This window comes from Rana temporaria, chromosome 5 (assembly GCF_905171775.1).
Source record: "Rana temporaria chromosome 5, aRanTem1.1, whole genome shotgun sequence".
NCBI classification, from domain to species: domain Eukaryota; kingdom Metazoa; phylum Chordata; class Amphibia; order Anura; family Ranidae; genus Rana; species Rana temporaria.
The window spans coordinates 126,556,008-126,580,709 of record NC_053493.1 but is presented as its reverse complement, the minus strand read 5'-3'; the positions used below and the strand labels follow the sequence as shown (position 1 = coordinate 126,580,709).

At 45.2% G+C, this 24,702-nt stretch overlaps 1 protein-coding gene across 2 annotated transcripts in view; it reads left to right on the top strand.

Moving 5' to 3' along the window:
- CMC1 (C-X9-C motif containing 1) overlaps positions 1-24,702 on the top strand; it is a 98,437-nt gene that overhangs the window by 21,275 nt on the left and 52,460 nt on the right. For both annotated transcript variants that reach the window (XM_040353098.1, XM_040353097.1), the window contains exon 2: positions 4,550-4,642. In XM_040353098.1, the coding sequence (XP_040209032.1) occupies positions 4,550-4,642 (93 nt within the window). The remainder of the gene's footprint in view (positions 1-4,549; positions 4,643-24,702) is intronic.

Here is a 24,702-nt window from a genome sequence, read left to right as displayed (position 1 = left end):
GTCCTAGCCTACCTGGACGACCTCCTAGTCATAGATCACTCGTCTCCTTGCCTGGAACGAGCAGTGGCCCTCACGGTTCAGTACCTCGAGAGGTTCGGTTGGATCCTAAACCGAGAAAAATCAGCATTCCAACCCACAAGACGGTTGGAATACCTCGGCATGACGTTAGACACAGAACAGCAAAGAGTGTTCCTGCCTCTAGTAAAGGTCGAGGCCATCAAAGACTTGATCCATCTGGTTCTAAGCAAAAAAGAACCAACTATTCGCCTATGTATGCGACTACTAGGCAAGCTAGTGGCCACGTTCGAGGCGGTACCTTACGCTCAAAGCCACACTCGCATCCTACAGGCAGCCATTCTGTCAGCATGGAGCAAGAGGCCACAGGCCTTGGAATTTCCTTTGCCACTCTCATCAAGAGTCCGGCAAAGTCTGTGCTGGTGGTTAAATCCTCAGAATCTACTGAAGGGAAAATCTTTCAGCCCCGTGGCCTGGAAGATAGTGACCACAGATGCCAGCCTGAGGGGCTGGGGAGGGATCTTGGATGGTTGCACTCGCCAACGTACTTGAGCACAGGCGGAGAGGCAGTTACCCATCAATATCTTGGAGCTCAGAGCTGCTCGGCTAGCCCTCGAGGCTTGGACAGCCAAATTGCAGGGGTTCCCGGTGAGGATACAATCGGACAATGCCACAGCTGTGGCATATATAAACCACCAAGGGGGAACCAAGAGTCAGGCAGCTCAGAGAGAGGTGAGCTTGATTTTCCAGTGGGCAGAAGCTCATGTGCCCTGCATATCGGCAATATTCATTCCCGGGGTGGACAACCTGCAGGCAGACTTCTTGAGTCGTCAGACTCTGTCGCCAGGGGAATGGTCTCTGCATCCGCAAATTTTTCAGATAATCTGCCAGAGGTGGGGAATGCCGGACGTGGATATCATGGCATCGAGATTCAACAAGAAGCTAGACAGGTTCATGTCCCGGACACGGGACCCTATGGCCTGCGGAGCCGATGCGTTGGTTTGCCCTTGGCATCAGTTCAAACTTCTTTATGCCTTTCCCCCGCTACAGTTGCTACCCCGCCTGTTACGCAGGATCAGGGTGGAGCACAAACCAGTCATCCTGGTAGCTCCAGCATGGCCCAGAAGGGCATGGTACTCACTAATCCTAAAGATGTCAGTGGGAAATCCTTGGACGCTTCCTCTACGGCCAGACCTACTCTCGCAAGGCCCGATCCTCCACCCTGCATTACGGCATCTAAATTTGACGGCCTGGCGGCTGAATCCCTGATTCTCAGGGGTAGAGGGCTGTCTAAGCAGGTAATCTCTACCCTGATCAGGGCTAGAAAGCCGGTTTCCAGGGTGATTTATTACAGGGTCTGGAAGGCCTACGTAGGCTGGTGTGAGTCCAAGAAATGGCTTTCCCGCAAGTATACCATTGATCGAGTGTTAAGTTTTCTCCAGCTAGGAGTGGATAAAGGCCTGGCATTAAGCACAATCAAAGGACAGATTTCAGCTTTGTCAGTGTGGTTTCAGAGGCCGCTGGCCACCCACTCGCTGGTTAAGACATTCATTCAGGGGGTCTTACGTATTAATCCTCCGGTGAAGTCGCCACTTTGTCCGTGAGACTTGAATCTTGTTCTGTCAACTCTACAGAAACAACCTTTTGAGCCGTTGGCTGAAGTTCCTTTGGTGTTACTAACAAGGAAGTTGGTATTTCTGGTCGCCATAGTTTCCGCCAGAAGAGTGTCAGAATTGGCAGCCTTATCTTGTAAGGAGCCATATCTTATTCTGCATAAGGACAGGGTGGTTCTCCGTCCTCATCCTTCCTTTTTACCAAAGGTTATATCCAGTTTTCACCTGAATCAGGACTTGGTATTACCATCCTTTTTTCCGAAGCCCACTTCCAGAAAGGAAGGGTTGCTGCATACCTTGGATATTGTCAGGGCCATGAAGGCCTATCTTAAAGCTACAGAGAAGATTCGGAAAACAGATGTGTTGTTCATTCTACCGGATGGGCCCAAGAAAGGGCAGGCAGCTGCAAAATCCACCATCTCGAGGTGGATTAAACAGTTAATTACTCAGGCCTACGGCTTGAAGAGGTTGCCTCCTCCCTTGTCAGTAAAGGCTCATTCTACCAGGGCCATGGGCGCCTCCTGGGCAGCACACCATCAGATCTCTATGGCTCAAGTATGCAAGGCGGCAACCTGGTCTTCAGTCCACACGTTTACAAAATTTTACCAGGTGGACGTAAGAAGGAATACAGATACAGCCTTTGGGCAGGCAGTGCTGCGGGCTGCGATTTAAGACCCTCAGAATCGGGGGCACCCTTGAGTTAAAATTTAAATTTAAGTTTAATTTTTCTCGACTAAGTTGGATTTATTATTATTTGAGAGTATCTCTGAATTAAATCCTTGTGTCTTGGGAAGATTTCTCCCTCCCCTCAGTAAAGCATTGCTTTGGGACATCCCACATAGTAATGAATATGCCGCTCTGTGTCCCGTGATGTACGAGAAAGAAAAAGGGATTTTTAATACAGCTTACCTGTAAAATCCTTTTCTTGGAGTACATCACGGGACACAGAGCTCCCACCCCTCTTATGGGAAACATTTTGGGAGGCATACTGCTTGCTACAAAACTGAGGTACTCCTCCTATGGGAGGGGGTTATATAGGGAGGGGCACTTCCTGTTTGAGATTGCCAGTGTCCATCACCTGAAGGTACTCCATATAACCCACATAGTAATGAATATGCCGCTCTGTGTCCCGTGATGTACTCCAAGAAAAGGATTTTACAGGTAAGCTGTATTAAAAATCCCTTTTTCTTTATGTGCCTTCAGATTAACTTTGAATATAAAATATAGTAATTGTATGCTATTTCACTTTTTTTTTTTTTTTTTTTTAATAGAACAGCAGTGTTAATTTCGTCAACAAACTATTTTGTCATATTTTTTGCTAGCTGCTTGTTTTCAGTGATGATGAAAATGAAACGAAAATATAAAATTAGAATAAAGTCAATTGATAAAAACTATGACGAAAATCAATTCCAATTTTCATTTGGTTGACTAAAATCAAATGGGTTTAGTTAAATTCTAATGCACTATTTAGGCATTTCTCTAGAATTTCCAAACTCAATATTTACTCACTGGAGTAAAAATCTAATATAACTTGTTATTACTTATAGTATTAAAGTGGTTGTAGAGTCAGTGATCCCAATTACTGCCAGCCTCTGTTATAACTAGAGGTTGACCGATATATCGGCTGATATTTGGCCATTTTTGATAAATCGCGATCGGCCGAATATTATCCAAATTAGACCGATATTTAACACTGACCGCACCCACAAGTGTTCCTCCTCCCTTCTCCACTAAAACTGACATGTAACTGAATGCAGAGAGAGAAGAGCTGTCAAAATTGAGCTTGATGTTGGGGTGGGCGGGACCCAGCAGCTATCAAACAGCCGATGGGATCTGGGCGGGCCGCTACGTGTGTGTGTCCCCTGCCCCTTTCGTAAGCAGCCCAATCATTGGCTGGTGTTTGATAGCTGCTGGGTCCCGTTCACCCCCGACATCCAACTCAATTTTGGCAACTCCTCTCCTTTAACATGTTTCACTCACAGTTACACTATCTGCTCCGTGTGAAACCTGCCAGTGCCAATAGTGCCATCTGTCAGTTCCAAACCAGTGCCATCTGCTAGTGCCAACCAGTGCCACCGCCAATAAGTGCCACCTGCCAGCGCCAATAGTACCACCTGCCAGTGCCAACCAGTGTGCTAAGCACTGCTATTTTGCTGGGAGGGAAAACACTCGCAATGTCCCATCTACACAGACAAAAATCTGACGGAGGAGTTCCTCTTATGTTATTTGCAGGACATTGTTCCAGAACTCCCAGGCTGAGAGGGAGCCTGCGTCTCTCAGCCAATACAGCTTGCCGATAGTCAGGGGGCTGGGGCTTTAACAGACAGGGGGGAACTCTGATGAAAGAATGAGTTCAGATGGGTACAGGAGTTTTCAGTCGACTAAAACGTATTAAAGATTTTAATCGACTAAAATCTGACTAAAAGGTAAACAATCCAGATGACTAAAACTAAACACGCTTTTTAGTCAAGACTATGACTAAAACTAAATTAAAATTGTATGTCAAACTTGTTCATTATAAATACTTCAATTGTTATTAATCAGGCTCTGCATAATATCCAATTACCATATTTCCACTGAATATTTATGGAAATTTTACTTTAGAATATATTTAAAACACTTTAAAACTGCAGCCATATTTTATGGCTGATTGATATTCAGGATCCATTGTCCTTTAGTGGTGAATCCTGTTTTTTAGTTATTTAGCCACTAGGTATGTATGATGTGAGCAGTATATCATTATTCTTTGCTAGCACATTTCTTAAGTAGAGTCTTAAAGCAAAGTAAAGCCTAACAAATTCAGTCAGTAAAGAAGGTGAAAATTAATTCCTACGCAACAGAAGAGTAATGAAAAATGTTAAGCTTTGACTTGCATGTACAAGTGCATTGTTGCCTCTATAAATGCTTTTATCTCATTGCAGAGGACCAAAGTCTGCGGCATGTAGAATCAGATGTTCTTATTCCAAAGCTGATGAGAGAGAAATCCAAAGTGCGATGTGCTGAACTAGTAGAAGGTAATGCTGGAAAAGACAATGCAATCGGACTAGGTTTCAGTTAGCCAAACTAGTGAAAAACAACAATTTATGCTGCAACTCCCTGAAATGCATGTCTCGGTATGAGTGTCATACTGCTCCTGGTCTATTGCAGGGATGGGTAACACAGTAAAGCTGAACTAGAAAAGTCACAGTGAAAGGTAGTTAAAGCGGAGCTCCGGTCACAATTTTTTATTTGTTCAATTTCAATTACCTAGTATTAAACATCACATTAATTGCACTTAAATATCGCCAATCGATCGCTAAAGTATTTTAGAATCTTGCCTTGTTAGCAGCAGTGAACGATCTGGTCGTTGCCATTCTATGTGTGGGCATATGAAGCCCAGTACATTTTTTTTTAACTCCTCTTCGGGGGAGAGGAGAGGTGCATGCTGGGTAACTATCTCGCACGTGCGCATTAGAGCGATGCTCGTAGCCAAGTTTGTTTGTGCCGTTGTCATGACAAAGGGCAGCGGGGGAGGAACGTCGCGCCCCGTGGTTATGACAACGTAGATAACACAGATGCACGTTTCTCTCTCTCTCTCTCTCGCTGCTTGTTTAATAAGAAGTAAGGGCTTTGTGCAGTTTTTGAACATGGCGCGGTAAACAGTCGTGAACGCGTCATTTCCGTTTTTTTTGCACAGAAGAGCACACAGTCTCCTGGGAAATGATGACACTAATTTCCCAGGAGTCTGTGCGGCTTAGGCCCCATGCACACGAGAAGCAAATGCAAACTCATCTAAACACAAGTTTTCAAACGCAAAAACCGGCGTTTAAAACGCCCGTTTTTGGCCGCGAATTTCGCGGCGTTTTACCGCGTTTTACCGCGTTTGCGTTTATAAGCATTTGGTTAAGAAACATCATAAGACCCTCCCTAAGCTCAAAAAACAATATTATTTAACCATTTCAGCTATTTTGTGAGACCAGAGCAGCTGAGAGAGCAGCAGTGTACGTGTATTTAGCGTGTCACCTGGCCACGTCACCTGGCCACGTCACCTGCCACGTCACCTGGCCACATCACCTGCCACGTCACCTGGCCACGTCACCTGCCACAAGTTGTGGATTGTCCACTGGCCACGTCACCTGCCACATCAACTGGCCACGTCACCTGCCAAGTTGTGAATTGTCCACTTGCCACATCACCTGGCCACGCCACCTGCCACAAGTTGTGGATTGTCCACTGGCCACGTCACCTGGCTATGTCACCTGCCACGTCACCTGGCCACGTCACCTGGCCACGTCACCTGCCACAAGTTGTGGATTGTCCACTTGCCATGTCACCTGGCCACGTCACCTGGCCACATCACCTGCCACGTCACCTGCCACAAGTTGTGGATTGTCCACGTCACCTGCCACATCAACTGGCCACGTCACCTGCCAAGTTGTGAATTGTCCACTTGCCACGTCACCTGGCCACGCCACCTGCCACAAGCTGTGGATTGTCCACTGATCATGTCACCTGGCTATGTCACCTGGCCACGTCACCTGGCCATGTCACCTGCCACAAGTTGTGGATTGTCCACTGGCCACGCCACCTGCCACGTCAACTGGCCACGTCACCTGCCACAAGTTGTGGATTGTCCACTGGCCACGTCACCTGGCCACGTCACCTGCCACATCACCTGGCCACGTCACCTGCCTCAAGTTGTGTATTGTCCACTTGCCACGTCATCTGCCATGTCACCTGGCCACCCCACCTGCCACAAGTTGTGGATTGTCCACTGGCCACGTCACCTGGCCACGTCACCTGCCGCAAGTTGTGGATTGTCCACTTGCCATGTCACCTGGCCACGTCACCTGCCACATCACCTGGCCACGTCACCTGCCACAAGTTGTGGATTGTCCACTGGCCACGTCACCTGCCACATCAACTGGCCACGTCACCTGCCACAAGTTGTGGGTTGTCCACTGGCCACGTCACCAAGCCACGTCACCTGCCATGTCACCTGGCCACGTTACCTGCCACAAGTTGTGGATTGTCCACTTGCCATGTCACCTGGCTACATCACCTGGCCACGTCACCTGCCGCAAGTTGTGGATTGTCCACTTGCCATGTCACCTGGCCACGTCGCGTGCCACATCACCTGGCCACGTCACCTGCCACAAGTTGTGGATTGTCCACTGGCCACGTCACCTGCCACGTCAACTGGCCACGTCACCTGCCACAAGTTGTGGATTGTCCACTGGCCACGTCACCTGGCCACGTCACCTGCCACGTCACCTGGCCACGTCACCTGCCACAAGTTGTGGATTGTCCACTGGCCACGTCACCTGGCCACGTCACCTGCCATGTCACCTGGCCACGTCACCTGGCCACGTCACCTGCCACAAGTTGTGGATTGTCCACGTCACCTGGCCACGTCACCTGCCATGTCACCTGGCCACATCACCTGCCACGTCACCTGGCCACGTCACCTGCCACAAGTTGTGGATTGTCCACTGGCCACGCCACCTGCCACGTCAACTGGCCACGTCACCTGCCACAAGTTGTGGATTGTCCACTGGCCACGTCACCTGCCACATCAACTGGCCACGTCACCTGCCAAGTTGTGAATTGTCCACTTGCCACGTCACCTGGCCACGCCACCTGCCTCAAGTTGTGGATTGTCCACTGGCCACGCCACCTGCCACATCACCTGCCATGTCACCTGGCCACGTCACCTGCCACAAGTTGTGGATTGTCCACTTGCCACGTCACCTGGCCACGCCACCTGCCACAAGTTGTGGATTGTCCACTGGCCACGCCACCTGCCATGTCACCTGGCCACGTCACCTGCCACAAGTTGTGGATTGTCCACTTGCCATGTCACCTGCCCACGTCACCTGGCCACGTCACCTGCCACAAGTTGTGGATTGTCCACTGGCCACGTCACCTGCCACATCAACTGGCCATGTCACCTGCCAAGTTGTGAATTGTCCACTTGCCACGTCACCTGGCCACGCCACCTGCCACAAGTTGTGGATTGTCCACTGGCCACGGCACCTGGCCACGTCACCTGCCACATCACCTGGCCACGTCACCTACAACAAGTTGTGGATTGTCCACTTGCCACGTCACCTGCCTCAAGTTGTGTATTGTCCACTTGCCACGTCATCTGCCATGTCACCTGGCCACCCCACCTGCCACAAGTTGTGGATTGTCCACTGGCCACGTCACCTGGCCACGTCACCTGCCGCAAGTTGTGGATTGTCCACTTGCCATGTCACCTGGCCACGTCACCTGCCACATCACCTGGCCACGTCACCTGCCACAAGTTGTGGATTGTCCACTGGCCACGTCACCAAGCCACGTCACCTGCCATGTCACCTGGCCACGTTACCTGCCACAAGTTGTGGATTGTCCACTTGCCATGTCACCTGGCTACGTCACCTGGCCACGTCACCTGCCGCAAGTTGTGGATTGTCCACTTGCCATGTCACCTGGCCACGTCACCTGCCACAAGTTGTGGATTGTCCACTGGCCACGTCACCTGCCACATCAACTCGCCATGTCACCTGCCACAAGTTGTGGATTGTTCACTGGCCACGTCACCAAGCCACGTCACCTGCCATGTCACCTGGCCACGTTACCTGCCACAAGTTGTGGATTGTCCACTTGCCATGTCACCTGGCTACGTCACCTGCCACGTCACCTGGCCACATCACCTGGCCACGTCACCTACCACAAGTTGTGGATTGTACACTTGCCACGTCACCTGGCCATGTTACCTGCCACAAGTTGTGGATTGTCCACTGGCCACGTGACCTGGCCACGTCACCTGCCACGTCACCTACAACAAGTTGTGGGTTGTCCACTTGCCACGTCACCTGGCCATGTCACCTGCCACAAGTTGTGGATTGTCCACTGGCCACGTCACCTGCCACAAGTTGTGGATTGTCCACAATGCAATGCAAGCAATTACATTTTTTATGTTTTTTTTATGTTTTTTCATCATTTGCCATCATTTTTGAGATTTCTAATGTAAAAAAATAGGTCACCTTTAAAAACGCCTATAAACGAAATCGCGGCAAAACGCTGGTACCGCGATTTGCCGCGATTTGCGTCTAAAACGCAAAAGCTGAAAGCTTCTGAACCCAAAATTTTGGGTTTGGAAAAACGGCCCTAAACCCAACTGCTTTGAAACGCCAAAAAACGTGATTGTGTGCATGGACACATAGGATAACATTAAATGTGTTCAGGGGCAGTTGAAAAAAATGCCCAAATGCCTCTGAACTCGAGTTTAGCAGCGTCTCGTGTGCATGGGGCCTTAGTGAGCAGAGAAGGACCGAGGTCCAGGAAGAAGACAGATTAGAAATTCTGCCTAGCAACAAGCTAATCCAGGGAAGTAAAACATTTTCTTTTGCATAACTGTATTAAACGGATTAAAAGAAACATATTAACGAAGAGTGTGATTTTAGGGTGGAGCTCCGCTTTAACTTGGTGAAACGTATTCTTTATAGAAGACTGAAATGTCACTTTTTTTCCGATAATTTATATATATATATATATATTGTATACAGTGTATATAAAAAGTCTACACGCCCCTGTTAAAATGGCAGGTTTCTGTGATGTAAAAAAATGAGACAAATGTAAATCATTTCAGAACTTTTTCCATTTTTAATGTGACCCAAAAAATGTACAACTCCATTGAAGAACAAATTGAAATCTTTTGCGTGGGGGGAGTAAAAATAAAATAATGTGGTTACATAAGTGTGCCCACCCTCTTATAGCTGGGGATGTAACCGTATTCAGGATTAACCACATGCCGACCGGGCCATAGCCGAAAGACGGCTACAGCGTGGTCGGCTTATTCTGGGAGGGCGTCCATGGACGTCCTACCAGAATCTGGGGCGCGCACCCAGAAATATCCGTGACTGCCGGGTCCGTAAGACCCAGTGCATAGCGGTAAATGGCCGCTGATAGCGGCCGTTTACCACGTGATTGCTCTGTCAAATAACGGAGCGATCACAACAAACCGGCGTCACGTGCGATTCCTCTCCCCTCTCTGTACTGATCGGTACAGTGTGAGGGGGGAAGGGGAGAGATCGTTTGCAGCAGCGCTGTTATTTTGGATGTTTATTGCCCACAGTGCTGCTCATTACCCATTCTAGCCACATCCATCCATACTCTGCAATACTCATCCGTCCATCCATACTCTGCAATACTCATCCGTCCATCCATACTCTGCAATACCCAGCCATCCACATCCACGGCTCATCTATGCCACATCAGTTTGCATCCATGCCACTACAGTGCCTCAAAGTGTAATTAGATAGTCAATTTAGACTTGAAATTTATGCCCCTAGATCGCCTGCTGGTGCTCCCTGCATGTTGGGCCTCTGTATGTGGCCACACTGTGTAAAAGTCTCACACATGTGGTATCACCATACTCAGGAGGAGTAGCAGAATGTATTTTGGGGTGTAATTTGTGGTATACATATGCTGTGTGAGAGAAATAACCTGATAATACGACAATTTTGTTAAAATAACTTGATTTTGCAAAGAATTGTGGAAAAAGATTACAACTTCAAAAACCTTACCGTGCCTCTTTCTAAACACCTTGGAATGACTACTTTCTCCCTCGTCTTCCAGGACGGCACGCTGAGAGAGTAGACTGGCCCACCTGACAGGAAACACAATCAAAAAAGAGGTTAAAAGGCCCCACCCCTCCCGTGTGCCTCAGTTCTGATTGTGTTTCCCCTACAGCGAAAAGTTTTTTTTCTAGTTGACCTAAAGCCTGGGGCTGGTGGTCCCCCTCCCTGGAGTCCTTCCCCCTACCTTTGCCGGGTGGAGGCTTCCCCCCCTGTGGATCCTCTGATGCGGAGGCATGGGCGCCGCTCCGTTTGCTGGGCGCAGCTTGATGACGCGCACGGCGTCATGACGTCGCTCCGCCCCCTCGTTCGGCAAGATGGCGGCCTCCACCGATGCAGACGCCGCATTCGATCCCGCATCGTAGGCAGGAGCAACACGTGCAGCCAGGGAGAGAGAAGGGCCTGGCGTTCCCGCATTATGGAGGATGATCGCCCGCTTCTTGATTTGGCTGCAGAGGAGACCACCAGGGGTGAGTCCTCCTTGTTGTTTGAGGGATGGCTGGGCTGGGACCCTCCCCCCTCCCGGGTTTGGTGTTGCTAATGGGTCCTTCTTTTTCTCCTTGCACTTCTATTTTAGGAGAGGACCCTACTGCCCAGGGGGAAACCAGTAGATCTGCTAAGCCCCCTAAGCGAGTTAGGAAGTGTGACAATTGCAGTGAGAAACTCCCAGCTGAATACAATAAGCCCTTTTGCTCCAGATGTATTCTTAAGTTAACTGGGAAAGAAACTTCACAAATTATGAAGGATTTTCTCTCAGTTCAGATAGAAATGCTTGCTACAGTCCTCCTTTAAAAGTAGGGATCCTGATCCTCCTATGCCTGGTCCTTCGTCCCAGGAGGGCTCCTCTTCTTCGCGGCTTGATTCCCGCCAGCGAACTAAAAGGCCTATTTCCTCTGATTCCGAGGATTCTGAGGTTACCCTTCAGGACGAGGGTCTGGCAGAAAGCCAAGGGGAGGAGGAGGATGAGGATGCTAGATCCGGGAAATACATATTTTCCACCGATGATATGGAGGGTCTTCTTGCTGCTATTTACGCCTCTGAGCAGATCCAGCATCCAACTGAGCAGGTGTCAGCCCAAGACAGGATGTATCTAGGCTTGATTAAACCCCAGTCTAAAACTATCCCAGTGCACCAATCCCTCAAGGATATTATCCGAAGGGAATGGGCTGAGCCAGAGAAAAGGCTTCCCAAGTTTAAAACCTGGAAACGCTGCTGCCCCTTTAAGGAGGATGTGGAGGATACCTTTTTCAAAGTACCTCGCCTTGATGCATCTTTAGCCCAGGTCTCTAGGCAGTCCGACCTCTCCTTTGAGGATGCAGGGAGTATGAGGGACGCCATGGACAGGCGGGCCGATACCTCCCTCCGTAGAGCATGGGAAGCCAATGCAGCCGCATTAGGTCCTGCGTTGGCATCAGTATGCGTCGCAAGGAACGCTGCCACTTGGACTTCCAGGCTGTTGGATCATCTGGCTAGTTCCTCCAAATCTAGGGAAACTGGAGAGTCCCTCCAGGTTATTGGCAGTGCTGTGGACTATTTGGCAGATGCGGCTATTGAAACAGTTCGCGCTACAGCCAAAACCGGAGCACTTGTTAATGCTTCAAGGAGAGCGGTTTGGTTAAAAACTTGGAGGGGCGATCTCGCTTCCAAAAACCGCTTGTGCGCTATTCCATTTGCGGGTTCCCTCCTGTTTGGTACCGCGTTAGATCAGGCCCTGGCGAGGTCCTCTGAGAAGGGGGAATAAGTTTCCCTCCAGACCTAGGTCAAATAGGAGGAAGCTTTTTCGTCCCAACCAGAGGAAGAACCCCCCACCGGAGAAGAAATTGGCACCCAACAGACGCTGGGGTTTTGGGAAGGATAAACCTAAAGGAGGGATTCTTTTTTCCAGTCCCAAACTCAGCGGAAAGGATCCCAAGTGACGAGAGGGTAGGGGGCAGGATCTCCAGGTTCCTTCCCATTTGGGAGGGCATAACCCAGAGTCCTCATGTCCTTCAGATCATCAAGGAAGGTTACAGGTTAGAATTTCGCCAGTTTCCTCCCCCGATCTTTCTCCTCACATATTTACCAAGTGATCCCCTCAAGGCCGCGGACCAATCTGGCGCAACAGGGAGTCATAGTCCCAGTCCCTCCAGATCAAGAGGGTCAGGGAGTATACTCCCATATTTTTGTAGTTCCCAAGCCAGCCGGGAAGTTCAGGTTGATCATCAACCTGAGGCCCCTGAACGTCCATCTTCTGTAGAAAAAATTTCATATGAAAAATGTCTACAGTCTCAGGGGGCTCTTGTTAGAAGGCGTGTTCATGGTAACAATAGACTTGAGGGACGCTTACCTTCATGTCCCCATTTATCAGAATCACCAGAAGTTCCTCAGATTCGCCCTCGCCTCTGCCCAGGGAATTCAACACTGGCAGTTCTCGGCCCTCCCCTTCGGACTGGCCTCCAGTCCGAGGGTGTTTACGAAGGTCCTGGCCGAGGTGATGGCTTTTCTGCATTTAAAAGGGATCTCCCTCGTCCCTTATTTGGACGACCTTTTGCTCTTCAACCTGAGTCGGGATCAGCTCCTTTTGGACCTGGCCACTGTCATGTCCACCCTGGAATCCCTTGGTTGGATAGTAAACAAGGAAAAGTCTTCTCTTCTTCCAGAACAAAGGAAGATGTATCTGGGGTTTCTCATAGACTCCCTAGAAAGGAAGCTTGTCTTAACCCAAGACAAGGCACAGGGTCTTATGACAGCGGTCAGGTCCCTAGTAGCGGCTGTAGATTCCTCTTTCAGAGAAATCATGAGGTTGTTGGGGCGGATGACTTTGTGCATCCTGGCAGTTCCTTGGGCCCAACTTCACTCAAGACCCCTGCAGGCCTTCCTTCTCTCCTCTTGGGATGGGACGGAAGAGACTCTGGATTCCAGGGTCAGCATCTAGGTTCCAATAAAGGACACCCTAGAGTGGTGGCTGTGTCCCCAGAACCTTCTAAAGGGTCGTCTGTGGAGTCAGTTCAACCCGATCAAAGTCACCACAGACGCCAGCAGCTGGGGGTGGGGAGCCCATACAGAGGAACTTAGAGCCCAGGGTTCTTGGAATCTCCAGCAAAGGCGGGCTTCTTCCAACTACCGGGAGTTGTTGGCGGTTGGGGAGGCTCTGGAAGCGTTCGAGGAGAGATTTCGGGGCCGAGAGGTCTTAGTTCTCTCCGACAATGCGACTACGGTCGCCTTTCTCAACCGCCAGGGGGGCACCAGGTCTCACTCTCTTCTAGCTCTCTCCCTGAGGATTCTGGGTTGGGTAGAACAGAGGGTACCCTCTCTCCTGGCAGTCCATATAAGAGGAACTCTCATATAAGAGGAACTCTCAATCTGGAGGCCGATTTTCTGAGCCGCCAGCCCATCCTTCAGGGGGAATGGGAATTGTGCCCAAAGACCTTCAGCTGGATTTGCCAGCAGCTCGGTCGTCCAGAAATAGACCTCTTTGCTTGCAAGGGGAACAAGAAACTGGACAGGTTCTTTTCCTTCTCCCGAGAGTAGGGTTCGCAGGGGGTGGATGCGTTGGCTCAGCCCTGGAATTTCCGGTTGGCCTACGCCTTCCCCCCCTTGAATCTCATTCCAAGGGTCCTGCAGAAATTGAACACTTCAGATACCAACCTGATTTTGATCGCACTTTGGTGGCCCAAGAGGTCGTGGTTTCCCACCCTAAAACTGTGGTCTCTTACTTCCCCCCTTTCCTCTCCCTCTCTCTGGGCGGGTCTTCTGCGGCAGGGGCCGGTCTCTCATCCAGATCCAGAGTTCTTTAGCCTGACGGCATGGCTCTTGAGAGGTGGAACCTGCAGCAGAGAGGCTGTTCGGAGAAGGCGATAGACACCCTGTTGGCTAGCCGCAAGAAGGTCACCAGACTCATTTACGCGAGAATCTGGGGGGTCTTTTCGCGCTGGTGCTCCGCCAAGCAGATCTCCTGCCCTAGAACCTCCACCATCCTGGATTAGGCTTAGCCACTAGGACCTTAAGGGTTCAAGTCGCGGCCTTGTCCTACTTTCTCGACAAGAGCCTTTCAGGGGATCCGCTTATCAAGAGGTTTCTGACAGCCAGGGACAGACTTTCCCCTATACAAGTGTCCAGTGTCCAGAGTTCCCCCCTGGGACCTCTCCCTAGTCTTGGGTCAGCTAGCTAAGGCACCATTCGAACCTATAGATAGTATCCCAATTAAATTACTTTTATTTAGTCTTGGGTCAGCTAGCTAAGGCACCATTCGAACCTATAGATAGTATCCCAATTAAATTACTTTCATTTAGTCTTGGGTCAGCTAGCTAAGGCACCATTCGAACCTATAGATAGTATCCCAATTAAATTACTTTCATTTAGTCTTGGGTCAGCTAGCTAAGGCACCATTCGAACCTATAGATAGTATCCCAATTAAATTACTTTAATTTAAGTTTACTTTTTTGTTGGCTATCACGTCTGCCAAAAGAGTTGGAGACATACATGCCTTTTCTATTAAGGAACCCTTTCTTTGAGTTTTTGAAGACAGGGTGGTACTGAGTCAGGATTTTCTGTATCTCCCTAAGGTGGCAACTAAGTTCCACAGATCCCAGGAGGTAATCCTCCCTTCATTTTGCGCGAACCCCAAAAATGAGAAGGAAGCTACTTCTTTTTATTGCTTGGATGTAAGACGCTGTCTTTTGAACTATTTAGAGAGGGTAAGTGAGTTTAGGAATTCCCCTCATCTTTTAGTTAATTTCTCTGGTCAGAAAAAGGGTCAGCAGGCAACGAAAGCTTCAATATCCAGATGGATTAGACAGGCTATTTCTTTATCCTACACCCTAGCGGGTAGGCCAGTTCCTATTATCAAGGCCCATTCCACTCGATCACTGGCAGGCAGCCTCCTGGGCAGAGAGGGCAGGAGCTTCCATAGAACAGATATGTAGAGCGGCGACCTGGTCAAGCCAGAATACATTCCTCAGACATTACAGAGTCGAACTGCTGTCACCGCAAGATCTGATGTTTGGTAGGAAGGTCCTACAGACGGTGTTCCTACCCTAAGGTAGGCCTGAAGGTTACTTGCTTTTCTCTCAGCGTGCCATCCTTGAAGACGAGGGAGAAATTACCAGTTACACTTACCGGTAGCTGGATTTCTACGATGTCTTACAGGACGGCAGGCCTACTTCCCTCCCCTTTTTTTACTGCTATCCGGAATTGTTTTTGGGTCTTTTAGGCCTGTGTTCTAATACCGGTTACTTATCTACAAACTGAGGCACACGGGAGGGGTGGGGCCTTTTAACCTCTTTTTTGATTGTGTTTCCTGTCAGGTGGGCCAGTCTACTCTCTCAGCGTGCCGTCCTGTAAGACATCGTAGAAATCCAGCTACTGGTAAGTGTAACTGTTCATTTCCAAAAATAGGTCATTTGGGGGGTATTTGTTATTTCCTGGCATGTTAGGGTCTCAAGAAATGAGATAGGCCGTCAGTACTTCAGGTGTGATCAATTTTCAAAGATTGGCACCATAGCTTGTGTACAATTTTCTCACCGACCAAATAATATACACCAATTTTGATTATTTTTAACAAAGATGTGTAGCAGTATAAATTTTGGCCAAAATGTAAGAAGAAAAATTACTAATTTGCAAAATTGTAACAGAAACAAATGATTTTATTTTTCTACCGAATTTTCAGTATTTTTTGATTTATAGCGCAAATAATAAATAATCCAAGGGTTATTAAATACTACCAAAAGAAAGCTCTATTTGTGTGGGGGAAAAAAGGACAAAAATTTCATATGGGTACAGTGTTGCATGACTAATTGTCATTCAAAATGTTAGAGCACCGAAAGCTGAAAATTGGTCTGGTTAGGAAGGGGGTTTAAGTGCCCAGTGTTCAAGGGGTTAAGAAATCACATTCAAACTCATGTTAAATAGGAGTCCGTACACTTCTGCCATCATTTAAAGTGCTTCAGATTAACCCCAAATAAAGTTCTAGTAGGTGTTTTCTGACATTTTATTAGTCACATCCTACAGCCAAAGCCATGGTCCGTAGAGAGCTTCCAAAGCATCTGAGAGATCTCATTGTTAAAGGTATCAGTCAGTAGAAGGGTACAAAATAATTTCCAAGGCATTAGGTATACCATGGAACACAGTGAAGACAGTCATTATCAAATGGAGAAAATATGGCACAACAGTGACATTACAAAGAACCGGACGTCCCTCCAAAATTGATGAAAAGACAAGAAGAAAACTGGTCAGGGATAGTGCAAAGAGGCCTACAGCAACATTAAAAGAGCTGCAGGAATATCTGGCAAGTACTGGCTGTGTGGTACTTGTGACAAAAATCTCCTGTAATCTTCATATGTCTGGGCTATTGAGTGGCAAGACGGAAGCCTTTTTTACGAAGAAAAACATCCAAGCCTGGCAAAATTTTGCAAAAACATCTGAAGTCTCCCAAAGGCATGTGGGAAAATGTATTATGGTCTGATGAAACCAAGGTTGAACCTTTTGCCCATAATTCCAAAAGATATGTTTTGGTGCAAAACACTGCTTATCCCCAAAAAACACCATACCCACAGTGAAGCATGGTGGTGGCAGCAACATGCTTTGGGTCTGTTTTTCTTCAGTTGGAACAGGGGCCTTAGTCAAGGTAGAAGGAATTATGAACAGTTCCAAATGCCAGTCAATATTGGCACAAAACCTTCAGGCTTCTGCTAGAAAGCTAAACGTGAGGAGGAACTTCATCTTTCAGCATGAGAACGACCCAAAGCATACATCCAAATCAACAAAGGAATGGCTTCACCAGAAGAAGATTAAAGTTTTGGGATGGCCCAGCCAGAGCTCAGACCTGAATCCAATTGAAAATATGTGGGGTGATGTGAAAAGGGCTGTGTACAGGAGATGCAGGAACGGCCATGTCTTGGTAGGTTTGCAGTTGTGCCATACTCTTTTTCCATTTTCAGATGATGGATTGAACAGTGCTCCGTGAGATGTTTAAATCTTGGGATGTTTTTTTTATAACCTCACCCTGCTTTAAACGTCTTCAAAACTTCATCCCAGACCTGTCTGGTGTGTTCCTTGGCCTTCATGATGCTGTTTGACATACCCAAAGAGACTTGCAGCTGTAATTGCAGCAAAAAGTGGTTCTACAAAGTATTGACTCGGGGGCTGAATACAATGCATGCTACACTTTTCACAGATATAAGAATGTATCATTCTAGGTGGGAAAAAGGGCAGGGACCTCTCCCATGAGCATGTCTACCAAAATGATCTGCACTGAGGTGAAAAACTTTTTTTCTATTTTGTAGTTTGTTAGATGGAGAAATTAGTAGAGCATAACAGGGACTTATTGTAGAATAGGTAACTGAGTGTATAATGTGATTTTCATAATTTTTTCATCATATGTAGAATTTTACTGTTAAAGCAGTATTACACCCAAAACCAGAAATGTAATCTATTGCAGCTTATCAATCATTAGATGTGGTGGCTCAGGGGCACCATTAGATGTGGTAGCACAGGGGCACCATTAGACAGCAGCGTTGTCAATCTGAGGGTAGGGGAGTGTTGGATGCATTAGCAGATTTAGCTACACTGAGAAATGAAAGCCAAACTCCAGCACACACTGCAGTTACAGTATCCGTTTTCGATTATATATATATATATATATATATATATACACATACATACACACACACACACACACACACACACTCTGCTAGCCCACTTGGGGGGTAAATACCAGGAGAGAGGACTCATAGTGTAAAACCGTTATGTTTATTCAAAGTATAAAAACGGGATATTCCACTCACTTGTATTCGTGGAAAACAACTGCACTAGGTGCATACAGCTGATCTGTGGGGGAAGATTCCCGCTGCCGCTCCAACCTCAGACATGGCTTACGTTCCAGCGACCAAATCTGACGTCACCGAAAGTGACCTAAACCAAGTGACCTCAACGTGTTTCGTCCTTGATTGGATGTCTTCAGAACGATGGCTCAGACTATGGTTATCTGTGTTTTTTAAGCACATAGGGTTATCTTGCGACAGCTACAAATATTTGTCACCTATAATTTTATTTAGTTTTTTTCTGGAATTGCATTATACTTAGCTGCGGAGTAAAATTTCACATATTTAACCACTTAAGCCCCGGACCAATATGCAGCCTAAAGACCCAAGGTGTTTTTACAGTTCGGGACTGCGTCGCTTTAACAGACAATTGCGCGGTCGTGCGACGTGGCTCCCAAACAAAATTGGCGTCCTTTTTTCCCCACAAATAGAGCTTTCTTTTGGTGGTATTTGATCACATCTGCGGTTTTTAGTTTTTGCGCTATAAACAAAAATAGAGCGACAATTTTGAAAAAAAAGCAATATTTTTTACTTTTTGCTGTAATAAATATCCCCCAAAAACATATATAAAAACATTTTTTTTCCTCAGTTTAGGCCGATACGTATTCTTCTACCTATTTTTAGTAAAAAAAATCGCAATAAGCGTTTATCGATTGGTTTGCGCAAAATTTATAGTGTTTACAAAATAGGGGATAGTTTTATTGCATTTTTATTTTTTATTTTTTTTTTACTACTAATGGCGGCGATCAGCAATTTTTTTCGTGACTGCGACATTATGGCGGACACTTCGGACAATTTTGACACATTTTTGGGACCATTGTCATTTTCACAGCAAAAAATGCATTTAAATTGCATTCTTTATTGTGAAAATGACAGTTGCAGTTTGGGAGTTAACCACAGGTGGCGCTGTAGGAGTTAGGGTGCACCTAGTATGTGTTTACAACTGTTTGGGGGTGTGGCTGTAGGAATGACGTCATCGATCGTGTCTTCCCTATAAAGGGAATGACGCGATCGATGCGCCGCCATAGTGAAGGACGGGGAAGCCGTGTTTACACACGGCTCTCCTCGTTCTTCAGCTCCGGGGAGCGATCGCGACGGAGCGGCTATAAACAAATAGCCGCGCCGTGGTCCCGGATCGCTCCCCGAGCGGACCCGACCTCCGCATGTAGCGGGGGGGGTCCCGATCGGACCCCCCACCCGCTAATAGGCGAGGACGTACGTGTACGCCCATGTGCCTGTACGTGCCATATTGTGGACGTATATGTACATGCGGGGGTCGGGAACTGGTTAATCACTGTAATCACTGCTGTCAGTGGTAAATGGTTTGTCTCAACCCTCCAACTGATACATTCCCAGGACAGCTTGTTCTGTTGAAAATCAACAGACTTGCTGGCTGAATCACCTGATGACAGTAAAGGAAAGAAAGCCTAACAAATGAAATTAATACAGCCATCACATCTAAGAATTGGTAAGCTTTAATATAATAAATGTTTGCTTTTGGGTTTAATACGGTTTTAAGTCTCTAGCATAAGACAGATTCTCAGTTTCATCACATTATAACCTTTATGTGGCACACTTATCTTTTTTCTTTATATGACCAACTAGCATTTCGAAAAATGGTGCCAAAAACTGTTATGTGATACACCTTATCAAAAACGGCTATCTTTGGTAGGTAGAAGAATAAAGGTTGTTTGATAACATCCAGGTTTTCTCATAGTACTTCTCCTCTGGGCACACAATGATATTTAGTAGAAATGATTGGCCACAACATAACTTCAGGCCTCCCTTCTCCAAAGGCTGGCCAGTGTCAAGCATGGTTTCATTAACATGTGTTTGTTCAACAATCCTTCACCAATAAGGAGGATTGTGTCCCTCAAGGGTTGCACTGGGTTAAGAGTAGGACATTTTCAAGTGACAAGGAACGACCCATATGCGAAGAACGAAGCTTGTTTCACACCATACATGTATATGGCCCAAGGACAATTAAAAATTACATTTGATGGGAATAAGTTGAGGGGAATAGTTATGGTCTATTATGAGAGCTGGTGTAACGAGAGAAGTGTGAGATACTTGGCGGCTTTAAAACCTTAGCGTATAGGTAGGTTGTGTCTAAGTGAATCAGTTTGTAAAATGTATTCCATGATACCTAGGGCATATTTTGTTGTTGCTTTACTCATCAGGTACTTGTATGTCTTTGTACGATATGTAGTTAAGCAGGTTTGTATGGTGCAAACAATTCTATCCTTTTATTCCTTTGTCTTTCTCTAGAAGAAATATGCTTCAAAACATATATCTATGTTGGGGTAAAAATTGTACCAGAACTTTATATATATATATATATATATATATATATATATATATATATATATGTATATATGTATATATGTATATATATATATATATATATATATATATATATATATATATATATATATATATATAGTTCTGGTACAATTTTTACCCCAACATAGAAGTGAGCTTCTGATGAGTTTTATTCTTCTTCTTTTTTTTGTGGTTGTATCTTTTGGTCCTGCAAAATTAATGGAGTTTTAGGTTCAACAATGTCAAACATTCAGGCTGGCTGTGACCTAAAACCAACTGGCTTCAAGGGTAGTGACCTTTCCAAGAGGTAAAGTGAGACTGACACCTGATGAACAATGTATAGTTAGGCCTTCTGAATAGCTTTATCGCTTGAATTAAATAAAAAAAAAACTAATACTTATTTGTATAGTTGTTTAGCAAATAATGATTCTACAGAGAACTCAATGTTGTAGAACGTGAATGACAATTACATCAATCAGTGTAAAATATTTAAATATCCTGAATGTAAACATAATCGGAAAAATAGACTTCCCTTCATGGTGATTCTTGTAGCAATGAGGGCAGGGGTTCTGAGAATACTTCAGTGTACCCAATAATGAATGTATGCTTGGTGAAGTGACCTGATCAATAACTAGAGAAGAAAATATTCAAAAGTCCGCCGAGCTCATATAAATCTGTTTACATGATTTCTGACAGATGAAACCACTGCATGGAGCTGGGGATGCAGACATCTAACACACCTGAAACTATTGAATGCCAAAGATTCTACTGACCCAAGATTGGAGTGACGAGGGGTGGTGGACCTAAAAATAAATGTTTTTCTGATTTTTACGCATATATAGACAAAACATATAACCGATGTCCTTACAAAACGGGACCATTAAGAAAAATAATAATTAAATATAACAATTTTGTTCTGGTATATAACAGTCATCCGTAAGAAATGTTAACGTTGCAACACAATCAGTAATTTAGAGAAGTTCCCCACTATACAGCCATCATAGCACAGCATCTCTATCAGCAGAGCTAGGGAGATCATCCACTCTAGTGGAGACTACGTATGGGGAAGATAACAAATAGGACCAGATTTTATTCAATTTATTCATACAACCCTGTCTATCTAGCACAGCATTCACGGCCATGCACTACTGAACACAAGTTGGAGGGTTAGAAGACGGCCACGTTGAGAAATCAACTTACAGGCAATAGATAACAAACAGTTAAAAAAAAATCGTAGAAAATAATGGCCAGTCCTCTGGGAATATGCCCAACAGACCAAATTTAGGATCAGGAGTCATTGGATTGAACAAAGTTCAGATAAAATATGAAATATATTTATCCAGTATCAAAATAACTTGGGACAGTGCCAAAACATATGAATTAACGTGCCTGTATGCATACTACGAGGGGAATTAGGTGAAGGTTGGAGACCCCAAGAAAACTTTTTTTGAAGGGTATAATAGGCTCTATGGAGTATGAAAAGCTGCGTTCAAAGATGCATTAATGTTCTGCTGCAAGGTGTTTTTTTTTTCTTTTTATCGTTTAACTCGCTTTAATATTTTTAAAGGACACACTAGGGATATGCAGGAAATAAGTAAAGCCTTGGCTTGTACAGGAAAAACTGCAATTTGCATAAACCTTCAGCTACCAATATCTCTTGATCCATCCTGATTATTCTCATTCATTTCTTTTTCTGAGATGATGTTAATTGCTAGTACTCTAAACACACTTCAGTGAAATCTTAATTTCAGTATAAAGTTAGGATAAGCTTTTCTTTGACTGTTGTCTAAAACTGTTCCACTGTATTTTATGTGAAGATAATTATACCTGTATATTGCATCTTGAATTACTCATTTGTGTTTTTCTTTATAGATAACTCACACTGTAGCTGAATATAAATTAGTAGACCCCCCCCCCCCCAGCACCTATATGTAAATGTATCCTATATGAGAGAAATTTTAAGATTGGAATCCTTTTTTTAGCAAACCTAAAATAAAGTAAAAAAAGAAACATAAATTATACATAGCAGATGTGTATCTGCCTTCCGAATGAACAGGCAAATTCAGTACAAGACTTTTACTGCAGCATGTAAAATATAATTTGGAAGTGAACTTTTATTCCATTTGATTTTCAATGTCATCTCAACCCAGCTTATCAGCAGAATTAAGAGAGAGGGAGAGAGAGCGCACTAGCACCACCATTACTATGTAGGGTGTTTTTAAGGGGAAGGAGCAGCTTTTACAAGGACAAAGAGACATGAAATGACTTTCAATGAAAGAAGCAGGCCTCATTAAAGCCACCAACAGCAGTTATTGACAGCTACACTTCCTATTAACAAGGAGCATTTAACTAAGAGTTTGGCTGTTGGATCTTTGGAGTTGATCTAATTTGCTTGCATTAATTAGTTTCTTTTGAGCATGGACACTTGGTGCTCACGACTATAGATTCATAGGACTAATTAGGAAACAGAATGTGGTAAAGTCTTAACCTTCTACCATAACCAGCTGGGGCTATGATAAAGACCAGAAAACCCAAATGTTCCCTATTCAGGTAAAAGTACCCTAATGAATATCAATTTGAGCAAGCTGACAGGTTTTCTTTTTACCAAACATGCTTGTGCCTTCAAAATGACATTACAGAAATAATGTATTTGTGTTCTGGATCAGTATATTCTCTAATAAAGAGCAGTTTTTTTTTATTTTATACATTGCTTTTTCCTTGTGAGCTGGATTTATAATAATGGAAAGCAAAAAAACTGACAAAGGACTAGATTGCATTCCGCATGTCACACTGCTTTCTGAATTAATTAAAAGGCAAAACATACCTAAATCTAATAATTGAGTTAAGGGAGGAATCTCAATGGCCAACTGGCTTATTTGTCAAGGACTCCAGAATTTCAGGCTCTGCTATTTCAACAGTCATTTCCCAATGCTTCAAGGGGGTTCTAGGTGATTTTGCTGCATTCTTTGTTATGCAAAATATTTAAGAATAGCTAGAGTTGGTAGACATCTGGGACGTCTATTGCAGTCAAATCTTGCAGTTCAGGACCCTAAAGAGCCCATTCGCACTACTGTAACACATGGCAACGCACATTACATGTGTTGAGGTGCCACTTATTATAAAAGGCACCTAAACGCACCTTGCTGACAGTTAAGCACAAAATAAACATTATAAATGATCGATTGAGGTATGTTGGACAGCCAATTCAAGGCAGGCCAGCTTGCTGGCGCAGATTATATTGCTGTAAAAGAGTATGCTAAAAATGGCAATACAGTATATGGTTTATTTTTACAATTGTTTACTTTCATTATAATAATGTGCCATCATAATCATGGGCACCAAGATCCTAACTGTATTATGCAAAAATGTATTGTGTGAGGGAAAGTACTTTCTCAGTACCCCCAGGGACTTTACAACACAATCAATGTTAAAAAATGTTTTCCAGATAGATTTTATTACATTATGTTATTAAATTGTTTTCTAAAAACATTATACAATCATCATATCTAAAAGAATTTCCAAATGGCTGCAGTGTTGTTCCCATGTGGTATATACTTGGACAATAAAGGTACCCGCTACCGCAATTATTACACACTCAATTTACAAAAAAATTTCACATAGACGCATGGGAAACCATTCCACAGTTGGTATATTTTTACATGTTTCACGGCTTTAGGCAGCTTCCTCTGGAAATGTGTAAGTCACAGTATCCAAGGCTGGAGGATGGATTATCCAATCCAGGGAAAACCACCAGGAAGCCAAACCCTCTCCCCGGCAGGCATGGGACCTGAATGGGCAGATCAAAAATGGCTAAAAGCAAAGATGTAACATTCAAAGGCAGATGAAACTGGCAGAGACAACGTGCGATCCAGCAAAAGTCCAACTTCTAACTGTCAGGATATAGTAATCCAAACGCACTATCATTTGTTTAAATTCCCGAAAAATCCTCTGCACTAAAGTCAAGTATTCATTAACCTTGTCCCGCCATGCATGGGTCCGCCAAAGTCCTCCATTTCTGATCTGCCCATTTGGCTCCCATGCCTGCCAAGGGAAGGGTTTGGCTTTCCAGCGGTTTGCTCTGGATTGGATGATCCATCCTCCAGCCTTGAATACTGTGACTTCCACATTCCCTCAGAAAGTTGCCTATAGCCATGAAGCATGTAGAAAATTTACAACTGTGGAACTGTTTCCAATGAATTTGACTATGTAAACATTTCTTGTAAACTTGGCTGTTTAACATTCACGGTAGTGAGTACTTCTAATGTGTGTGTGTGTGTGTGTGTGTGTGTGTGTGTGTGTGTGTATGTATGTATGTGTATATATATATATATATATATATATATATATATA